The sequence below is a fragment of the Egretta garzetta genome, unplaced genomic scaffold (genome assembly GCF_000687185.1).
Source record: "Egretta garzetta isolate BGI_Z169 unplaced genomic scaffold, ASM68718v1 scaffold293, whole genome shotgun sequence".
NCBI classification, from domain to species: domain Eukaryota; kingdom Metazoa; phylum Chordata; class Aves; order Pelecaniformes; family Ardeidae; genus Egretta; species Egretta garzetta.
The window spans coordinates 4,205,606-4,216,758 of record NW_009259318.1 but is presented as its reverse complement, the minus strand read 5'-3'; the positions used below and the strand labels follow the sequence as shown (position 1 = coordinate 4,216,758).

At 39.9% G+C, this 11,153-nt stretch overlaps 1 protein-coding gene across 1 annotated transcript in view; it reads left to right on the top strand.

The window, feature by feature from the left end:
- Positions 1 to 168: 168 nt before the first annotated feature.
- Positions 169 to 11,153, top strand: part of TTC38 (tetratricopeptide repeat domain 38) — a 17,849-nt gene continuing 6,864 nt past the window's right edge. The window contains exons 1-8 of the mRNA XM_035892067.1: positions 169 to 520; positions 1,798 to 1,875; positions 2,332 to 2,413; positions 2,771 to 2,942; positions 3,925 to 4,098; positions 6,297 to 6,372; positions 7,517 to 7,636; positions 10,569 to 10,628. Coding sequence (XP_035747960.1) covers positions 461 to 520; positions 1,798 to 1,875; positions 2,332 to 2,413; positions 2,771 to 2,942; positions 3,925 to 4,098; positions 6,297 to 6,372; positions 7,517 to 7,636; positions 10,569 to 10,628 — 822 coding nt within the window. The 5' untranslated portion in view covers positions 169 to 460. The remainder of the gene's footprint in view (positions 521 to 1,797; positions 1,876 to 2,331; positions 2,414 to 2,770; positions 2,943 to 3,924; positions 4,099 to 6,296; positions 6,373 to 7,516; positions 7,637 to 10,568; positions 10,629 to 11,153) is intronic.

Genomic DNA, 11,153 nt, shown 5'->3' with positions numbered 1-11,153 from the left:
CGGGAGGGGAGCTGAGCCGAGCTGAGCCGGCCGGGGTTGACGGGCTCAGGTGGGGTGAGGCTGGCGTTGGGATCTGAAAACGGGGACGAGTCGCGGCACCCTTCCCTCCCCCGTGGGAAGCCAGCTCGTGTCTGAACACCTCTTGTGTCTTGTTCATGGTGCAGGCTGGCCCCACAGGCCTTTTAACTTTAAACTAGCTTCAAGCCCAAGGTTCAAAATCTGTCTGCAGGAGCTAGTTACTGATTAGTCATTTGAGTGCTTTCTTCCCGATGAAGTTCAATCTGTCTGTCCTCTTGTTTCTTGGTTAATTAGGCAGGAGGAGCTAAAAAAGAAGTCTGGAAGCTCTGAGAGCGTCATAGTTTCATGAGCAACCCGCAAAGCACAGAGATTCTCTCATCTTCAAGCAGGAGAAAGGGCAAGGCTTTGGTCTTGCCAAGAACCAGTGAGAAGCGCCAAGGCCATGGCGCTGTCCTCCAAGAAGCATCACAGAGAAGAGTCTCTTCTGGAGTTAGAGAGAAAGGTTGTGGGAAATTAGTGTAACAGAACTCAGAGGCAGCCTCTGTGGAAACAGGAGGTGATAATTGATTTACAAACTCTTCAGGCTGATTTTTATCTACTCGCACTCCCTCTCTCATGGATTTCTTCAGTCACAGTCTGATACCTGAGTACAGACAAGCCCCAAGACATGAGTGTCCCAACTAGTCTGGGCAGGACCACTTGTGTACGACCCAGAGGACAAGGGGTACTGCTCTTCTGTGCTCCCCATAGCTCTTTGGTTCTTGGTTAGCAACAACAGATTACTTCTAGGGCAGGTCATTTATGTCTTTTAGGAGTCAGTAGCTGTTATGGGGTGGTTCTTCCCTGCAGTCCTGGCATGCTAACAGGAGGAATAGTGGCATACATGAAGTGATGCAGCCTTGCTGCCATCCTCCTGTTGCCAGAGTCTTCCAGTGAGGGGTGAGTTACCTGGGCTGTAGCTTTGGCAGAGCAGAGGCTTTCTAGAGTGGGTGGAAATAGCATGTACCTCAACTAGATTAGCAGTGTCCTTAGTGATGGGTGAAGGCCTTTTTTCACTAACCCTAGTTCTGCTGCTTTTTTCTCATGCTTTTGCACAGATGATTCCAATGAATCTTCATATTAACAAATCTCAAAATGGGATGATGCTTTCTACTTGCCAAGTACCTCGAGCTGTTGTGCAAAACAGGCAGTGGCATAGAGAGCTGCTTCAAACAGAGCTTGTTTTTGACAACTGGTGAGGAAAATGGTTTGTGGCCTATTTTGCAGGGCACCTTGAAAGGTAGTCTGTAAGCAGCAGGCCTAACTTTGCTACGCTCCTGACCTTTCTCTTTACTCTGTTTCTGGATATAGTGTGGGTTGTAAAGAAAATACGTAATTTTACATTCCGGTCTAGTCCTTTAGGCTTGTTAATTGAACACGCAAGTGCTTGAGCTGCTGGAATGTGAGCCTTTAATCCAATCATAGTGGCAAAGCTTTAGCATACTATTAGCAAAGATGTCTTTTCCTGGTTACTTAAAATTTTTGACAGTTCGGTCATTAGAACCAGAAAATACCCTAAAGTGTAAATGCTTCTTTATTCCCACTGTTAACCCCAATTTATTGAGTCTTCAGGTGTAACTACAACAACACAAAACGTTTGTGTATCTTCTCACATTGTCCTTCCAGCTCTTCTCTTTTTTTAAAAAAAAGCATAGTTGACGAAAATATCAGAACGCCATAAATTTGAAAATCTGTTGGCTTAGTCTGGAAAACGAGTGTTTGTATTTGTTTGTTATGCAGGCCTGGCAGGATGCTGGACTTGTCCTGTCCACTACTAGCAATGAAGCCTGTAAACTATTTGATGCTGCGCTGACCCAGGTATGACCAAAAAGTATAAGAAAATGTGATTTGAAGGGACTCATGCATGAAACTGTCTTTGCTGTAGTTGATGCTTAAATTTCTTACCAGCTGGGAGAGCCTTACAATCAGGCTGCTACAGGAGTTCAGCCATTAGCAGGCAGCAGAAAACCTTCATAGCAGAGGGCTATGCCGGATGCTGCAGCTGTGGGGAAAACTTCAGCCAGCATGGTCATCCTACTTGACCTGGGAGAATCAACCAGTTGACATGAACCGCATAGAAATCCATGGTTATTAGTTCTGCTGGTGGCCAAACTACCTTAAAGAAAACAGTTTTTCTGTTTTCCTATTACGCTAACCCTATCTGAATGCTAAGTTTGTCTTTTACTCATTTGTCTTGCTTACTTTTGGACTTTGCATGTGGAAGAACAAAAAGAACCCCAATATTATTGAGAATTCCTCGACTCTGTCTTACAGTACGCAACCTGGACCAATAATGAGAGCTTCGGGGGTATCGAGGGGTGTCTTTCAAAGTTAAAAGCAGCAGATCCAAATTTTAGTAAGTATAACCTTTAATTCTTAGCATGAAAAGTGCTGGATAATACCTTGTGTCTTGGTGTTTATTTACTTTGTTTAGGCAAGTGGGAACTGTTGTGTTACAGAATTCTGTAAAACTTCCTCAGTCTAGAGCCGGCTGGGATGGTTTTGTGGGTTGTTTTTTTTCTTTTCATTTAAAGTCTTTTTAAATGGCTATCATGAAAATCCTGTAAAAACTTTAGGTTTATGAGGCTTCCTGGACCCCTGTGAGTACAAGTCTTGTTCCAAACAACCAACCAACCCCTCTCCTTGTGTTTATGTGGAGATGAATTACCTGCAGTGCTGTACAGCTCAAGTTGTAATGTGCTATTTTCCGTAGCAATGGGACATGTCATTGCTAATGGTTTGGAGCTGATTGGCACTGGAAATTCAGTGAGACTCAACAAAGAGCTGGACAGCGCGATGAGAACGATGATGATGCTTTCAAAAACACAGCCACTGACTGAGCGGGAGAAGCTCCATGTGTCAGCGCTGGACATGTTTGCCAGTGGGTAGGTCCACTGTCATCCCATTTAAAGGACTGTGAAGAGTTTTAGCCACCAGAGGTAGAAGAGATAGTTGGTAATAGTAGTGCCTGACATTAGCTGACATCTAGGAAAGGATTGGGGTGAGATGTCAGTGGTTAGTCTTGAATCTCAAAACTGTAAGCACCGGCACCATGACTGGTTAGTGAGCAGCACCGTAGGAGGGGAAGTGCTCTATTGCCACCGCTTCATATCATTAAGCACTCCATGTTTAAAACCTGTCATAGATCCGTCAGTGGAATATACAATTTAGAACTAGGAAACTAAATACTTAACTACAGTAAGGTCCAAGGTAATATAACACAGACTTGGATCCACAGAAGCAAAGCTGCAGACTTTGCTTCTCTCTGTTGTCTCCCTGTGTCAAAAACTATTTCCTCTCTAAAACAGGGAGATAGCAGAGTGTCAGAAGTGCTGTAGAGGCTCACTGTTCCATTCAATATGACAAATCTATGTGCACTGCAGAAAGTATGGGCTAATGGTTAATTATTTGTTTGTCAAACAGGTGAGCATGGGTTTACTTCACATACTTCTTAACAAAAGTAAAGAAGAAGCTACTGAAGCCCTGTTACTATGAGTTTGAATCCCCTTAGAGGAGAGGGACGGTGTCTCTTTGCACATGCAAAGTTAGATTAATTATGGTAGGGCTCTGTAAAAACTGTTCAACCCTGTAGGAAAATCTTTAGATTTATTGTTTGAGCTTGTTTCATTTTCCTTGCGTGTTACAGTGACTTGCTGTAACCCAAGGACATCTCTTTCAAAAGATTTCCCAGAAAGTGCTCAGTGAAGGTAATTATTACTTTAAAAAAGAATAAGAAATTCCTTCAAGGAAAAAAAAAGTCATTTGATGTTGAATTTTCTGGTTTTCAGAATAGCATGAGTTAGAACTAACAGTAGAGACAGGTATGTGTGCCTTCTCTCAACAGTCAAAATATTTTTTTATTTCTAGCCAGCTTCCAAAAGCTTGTGATCTATGGGAACAGATTCTGCAGAGCCACCCAACTGACCTGCTAGCCCTCAAATTTTCCCAGGACACTTACTTCTACCTGGGATATCACATACAGATGCGAGATTCTGTTGCCCGGGTTTATCCTTTCTGGACACCTGATCTTCCACTAAGCAGGTGGGTCATGCTTCATTTTGAAAGATGCACGTACTTTGTGTTTTTTTAAGTTCAGACACATCTAAATAGCAAGATCTGTTGGAAACAAACATGTAAACAAAGTCAAGGGTTTAGAATTGAATCAAACCTGACCACAGCTAGAATGTCTCTCCTGTATCCCTGTTGACACTGTTGAGGGTTTTTTCTTAAGTGAGCTGTGGCTCAGTTAGTAAATTATGCTGTCAGATATGGCACATGGCATGTAACAAACAGGGTAAAATCATGTCCTCACTGAGGGCAGTGGCAAAACTGCTTCGGGCTTTTATGGATGGGTCCAGTTTTTCACTTGGGGCTCACATTGTGGGTAGCAGACCACATCAGTGGAAGGAAGAAAGCAGTTGTAACTTGCAATACCAAGGTGTAGTTCTGGAATAAAACTGCGGGATATACCATAGCAGCTGGTGCAGCAAAGACTGACAGGAAAGCAGAATTTTTAAAAAACTTCTTTAGATCAGTCCTGAAAGTTTTGGTTTCCCAAAATTAATTCCCAACAATCTGAATCTATTGAAAAGTGAATAGTTAATAAAAACTAACTTGGGATAGTTTTTAAGATTTTCTTTTAAGACCTATTAAATTATTTGAAATCTTTTGACTTATAATTTAATGTTAATTTTTGTGTGCAGTTAAGACACATATTTAGAGATAGATGAATACGCAATCCACAGGCAACCATAACTTTCTGAATATGTTATGAATGTTGCTGTAGAGCCATGCACTGTACCACCATATCCAGCATAATCTTTTCTCATTTTTTTCTTACACAAACAGTGCAGAGAATACAGACTGAATGCTAACATAATATTTAAGCTAACTGAGGTAGCCCACAATCTCATGGCACAGAGGGTAGTGTCGGTAATCTCATTTTTCCAGCCGTGTTACCTCAACTCAGAAAAATGTAACGCCCTTAGTTCTGTTTAACTATAATATGCTGGTTTCATTTGTTGGGGAAGTAAGATGACCTAGCAGTTTTGACTTAATTTTTATAAACTTTTCTAAACACAATGCTACAAAAGTGCAGGTTCACTTAATTGTAAAGCAACAGGAAACACCCATATGCCCAGCATTTCTTGAAATATAAAAACCTGGCAAGTACCCCTTGTCCTCAAACTTACAGGCAAGTGGAGTTACACGTTAATTGATATGTTGGCCAAAAAAAAAATCAACTTTTATTCATCTCGATCAATGAAATTAATCAGTTGCAACATACCCCACATTTTAGTAGTTCCTTTGCCTCAGTAGTTTAAAACCAAAATCCCAACAGATATTTTGAGAAGCAGAAACATATCCTATGGTATTTTGCAATCTACGAATCTACAAATAGAATAGCAGTTAATCATAGAATTGTTTAGGTTGGAAAAGACCTTTAAGATCAAGTACAACCATTAACCTAACACTGCCATTCCATCACTAAACCATGTCCCTAAGCACCACATCTACACGTCTTTTAAATACTTCCAGGGATGGGGACTCGACCACTTTCCTGGGCAGCTTGTTCCAGTCCTTGGTAACCCTTGGTGAAGAAATTTTTCCTAATAACCCATCTGAACCTCCCGTGGTGCAACTTTAGGCCATTTCCTCTTCTCTATTGCTTGTTTAAATATTTCTTAAAATGACTGCATCAGGTATATGCATAAGAGCATATAACATCCCTAATTTTCCTTTACGTTGGGACTTTATGGCTTAATGGGGATACTTTACAACCAGTTTTAAAGGGCCACTTCACATGGAAGTGCTCGCCTATAGTTTCGTGGGCACTGGAGCAAGTGCAGAAGGCTACACTCGTGTTGCTCTTGAGACGTTGAGATAACTTTGTTGACAGCACTGTCTTGCTTCTAGCCTTCTAATTCTGCATCTAGCAACTGTTACAGAGATCAGCAGATTGTTCTATGCAACTCATAATTCTAGCTTATCTAAAGATGTAAATGTCACTTCTCAAAATGCTGGTGATGTGCATCTTGTTACTGTTTCCCATACTGGTGTCTCTGGGCCTTTCATTTTTGAGGAGAACTAGCTGTTCTGTATTCTACAAGCTTGAACCCTCATTGTAACTTGCATTGTAAAGACTGTTTTGAGTTAAATGCTATTTCTAATAGGTTTTTCAGTTCTAGCTTAAATCTAGTTCTAAATGGATGATGTACTGGTTTTGTCCTTTTGCTTAGCTACGTGAAGGGCTACTACTCTTTTGGACTTCTGGAAACAAACCTTTTTGATCGTGCTGAGGAGCTTGCCCGTGAGGTAAACTGCCTGTTATTGGTGCTAAAAGGTTTTAGAATTTCTTAAACCTGGTCCCTATCTCTGGGTGGTGGTTTGAGCAAATGCCATGAAAGTCAGTTCATCATCTCAGTTGTTAGTAGAAGTAGCAAAGAGAGAAACTCAATATGGAAATGCTCACAGAGTTTCATAAAAGACCACTACTAACTATTCCTTAGAAAGATTCCCACATCTATGCCATACCATGGCAGTTTCATCTTGCCTGTATTTCCTTCACTTGCTTATGAGCGTGCCTTGTCAGATGGTGTCAGAACACCTGTATAAAATCTATATATTATACCATCTGCTGTTTCCCCTGTGTATAATTGGCTGCTTACTCCTATTAAAGAATGTTGGATTGTTTTGATGTAATCTGCTCTGGACAATCCATCCTGTTTCGTTTTCCCTTCCCTTTTTTCCCAGATGCTTGTTCCTCAGTTATTGAACAATTAACTCTACAATGTTCCTGGGGATCAATATTAGCCAGCCTGTTTCCTTTTTATGAAGACAGTAATTATACTTGACCTCCTCCAGTCCTCAGGATTATCCCTGTCTGCCAGGAGTCTCAGATACTATTAATTTCTAATGGGTGTTTTTGCCAAACTTCTGTTGCATCAAATTGCTGAAAGTGACAACAAAGACTAAACATTAACATTTAGCATTTACGAGGTTAATGACTAACCTCGCAAAATGCTTAAAACCTAGTGGGAGTTGTTGGAGCAAGAAAGAGGAATTTGCTGAACACTCAGAGCTGGCCATGTTCTTGAAGAAGAAATGATTACCTGCAAGGCAGTGTGACGTGGAATATATCATGCCTATGCATGCAATTTCATGGCTGATATTGATGCATGCCTGGGAAATAAAACATCATTTGATAAACTTCATTAAAGCTTGCATTTTAAAGTGTTTTGCAGGTGTTCATCTCTGCAGTAGAAGCTGGGAAGTGAAGTCAGCCAATAAACGTTGTCTTCCTTTTCTGTCCAAATCACTTCCTGGCTGTGATTAGTTGGAATGGTACAGGGATGTACTTAACATGTGGCAAGTAAAATGTAGTCTCTTGTTTCTGTATCAGCAGTGATAAATATTGTTGTCTGCAAGCTTCATCATGTTTTCCCTTTTTCACTCATAGGCTTTGGCTATAAATCGGACAGATGCGTGGTCTGTTCATACTATAGCTCATGTAAATGAAATGAAAGCAGAGGTGAAGAAAGGGTTAGAATTTATGAAGGAAACGGAAACCAACTGGAAGGTAAACATTCTTGTAGCATCTCTGAAAAAGCTCCTGCTAGGTGGTCTTCATCTCTTCCTGCCAAGTTCTTAATTTCTCTGCATGCAATTCCTTCCTATCTGCAGACATGTTACAAGCAATGAAAATTTAACATGTTGGAAGAAACTGTCACATGAGGTGCTGTTACTATCCATGCTGCTTTTGAAGCAAGAGGCAGAAAAAAAAAAAAGGGTGTATTATGAGGGGTACATACTGTAGACCACTTTAAGCCATTGTTACTACAATTGCTGAGATTACACAAATGCCAGACACGTCAGTAGTCCAGGATTCGCAGTCTGTCCTTTCACACTGCCTTACTTTAGCTAGGAATATTGTAATAAATACAGCTTTTCAACAGGTGTGTGGTTTGTACATGCACGTGTACGTGATTTATTGGTATGTGATTTGTCGTGTGGTTTATAAAAGTGAAGAGACCAGTGGTATTTTCACAAGCTTTTTACTTGGACTGAGATGAGCACTGAGAGTTGAAGAACCTGGCTAAACCTCTTCACAGGAACCTTAGATAATGTGTGAAATGACACTGCCAAATGAAACATTTTAAAAGACTCATAAAATATTTGTTTGCTTCTGGATAGGGAAGAATTTTTAAAGGGCAACTGTAAAGAAAAGCAAAATGATGCTTTTGTCTCTTTTGTAGTGTACTGCAGTTGCTTTATATATCCAACAAATTTGAGCATATCTCAGAGTTTTGAACAGCTTAATTAATCAGTCATATGGTCCTTTGCTGTAGGTGAAGCCTAATTTTTATTTGTCTTGGACAGCATGCACTTTCCCCAGCATGTCATATTCAGAGCAGAAGGCTGTGAGGTTTGAATTTGTTAGAACCTGCAAGAGTCTATTTTAGTCATTTGAGCTGACCATTCCACCTCACCCCAAGAGCAGGGCTGGGTAATGAGGCTAGAAGGACTGTTTATTTTACACTTGGTTTTTTAAGTTAAGCATTCAGATACTGAGCTTGGAAATGCAGGCAGAAAGCCCTTGTTTTGAGGTTCGTATCTGTCATTTCTCAGAAAGCATTTTGTCCTTTGATCTATTAGTTTTAATGAAACAGTGATGCAGGGGGCTGATGGCTTGGGTGATGCCTTAAAAACCCCCAATCACTGACTTCTGGATCAATTTTTGAACTCTTTCTTAAAATAGTTGCATGCCTCTGTCATTTATACCCTTTATCCAACTAAAGTAAAGTGGTAAAAAGAAGTGCAAGATCAGTAAGTAGAACTGTCTGATGCACCTTCGTCCCTGACCCAGTATAGTTAAGATTTGTAACAGCTGATTTTGTAACAATAATATGTATAATTACTTCTTTTGTGCAATATTTTTCATCTTAACCATCATGAACACAGAGCGTTAAAATGTAAGAACATGGAGAAAAAAAAGCAGGTGTCTTGAAGGGCTTTAATAAAGTTGCTTGTATTTTGCCCGGTGATTTGAAATTTTTTATTTTTATTTAATGACCGGGATCATCTATCTGTACTGCCACAGTATTCGGGCTCCTTCTGTTGCTTTTAATTCATCTTTCTCCTTCTCAGTAAGAGTGGCAAAGATTTGATACAGGTTTTCTTTACAGAGGACTTTTTTTTTTTTCTCTCCTCCCTCCTCCCCCCCCGCCCCAAGCAGATGCCATTTGTTTTATATGTCTATTTCAGCACAAATTCAAAAGGGGCAAATTACCTTACCAGACAAGACCTCTCTGCCAGTGCTGCTTATTATTAAATAGGAATGGTTTTCTCATGAGCTGCTGGAATGAGTTTGTGTAACCTGCTTTTATTTATTTGTTTAGTAACCTGCAAGACCACTTCTTCTTAGGAATTTAATCTCATTTAGAACTCAAAATCAGCAGCAGAAAAAGGTGTTTGTTTTATTCTGTGAGGTAATCCCATGTTCTTGTTTGTATGACATTTGGAATGGTAGTATGGTAGTAAACTTGATATTATCAGGTTTATGCCAAGCACTTAACTACTTCAGTTACTCAGGTTTGGTTTGTGATTTGATATTAAACAAGTAAAGATTACCACAATGTTTATCTTAGCCCATAAAGTTCTGCCATTCATTGGGAACCTTTGTGCCTCCTGAAAGTGGGTGTTACAATTGTCACCGTGAAATTGAAGATGCTTTTTCCACTTGTGAGAACATTAAATTTTAACTACAGCACTGTGAGAGAATGGGAGGAGAGGGATGAACCTTTCTGAAAATTTTAATTTTCATCAAAGGATTATGGAGTTTTATTCCTGTCTGTCTGTTCTCAATGCACTCACAGAAGTGAACATTGTCTTGAAGTGCAGGCTAGGGAAGTGTATTTGAAGTTCTGGTGCCAGCTGAAAAGGACAGTGCAAAGTTGGTACAGCTCAGCAAATATTCATCTCATCTGATGAACTGCCAGTGGGTTTGGTATCTCGTGCAGCTTCTGTAGTCCATAGTAAAACATCTGTTTAAGAAGTGATTCCTCTCTGTCTGAGCTGGATGTCTAGACAGGTGGGATGAATGGCCCTCATAAGGTGGGTATCTCTCTCCACTATCTATCCAGGTTACTTTAGACAAGACGCCTAAATTTTAGATGAGACATATCTTGCTCGTTACAGATGTGGGTTTTTTCAATTCTTCACACAAGAAGTGCTGCAGAAGGGTGAACTCTAAGGCAGCTATTTGACATTCTTCTCTGAAAAATGAGGTGGGGGAAACCTTGGTTTTGAGGTGTCTCCCTGAATAGCTGCAAGGAGTAAATGTATCAAATGAGAAGGTATCTTGGCCAGATGGTTTAAAGTTCTTGTCTCTTCTGTCTCATGAAGTACTCAAGTTTTGCTGAAGAAGGGAAGCAGAAATCTGACTAGATATGTTTAAATGGGAAGTTATTTTGTAAATAATATTTTCTGTTCCTTCTTTTTTTTTCCCCCAGAACAGTGATATGCTTGCTTGCCATAATTACTGGCACTGGGCTTTATACTTCATTGAAAAGGTATGAGATATTTTCATATAGGGGTTTTACGGTCCAGGTAGGTAATTCATCTAATGCTATTTAAAAGGCAGACCTAACATCTATAGAGTTTTTTTCAGCTATTTAAAGGGATGTTTTTGTAAAATAGCACAATGCCATTTTTACAAGCTAGTTCTTTATTACAATTATTTTGAGAAGTTCTAATTACATTAGTCAAAGTTCCAGGACCTTTGTTAGAAAGTTTAAAAATTGCTGTGATATTATTGCATGTTTGAAGATCAAATAGTCTCACTAATTACACTTGGCACCGTTATCTGACAGAAAGATGAACTCGGATCTCTAATTTTCAGGCAGAATTTAGACAAAATTCTCTTCAAATTTGATACTAATTTGCTCGTCCAAAAATTTGCTGACCATAAGAAAGAGGCAGTGAGCTCTAAATTTGCTCACCAATGTTATTAATTATTAATGTTACTAATTCTTATTATTGAAACACTTTAAAAATGGTTGCAATTTTTCCCAGCCTGTCAGGTTGCAATGCAGAAT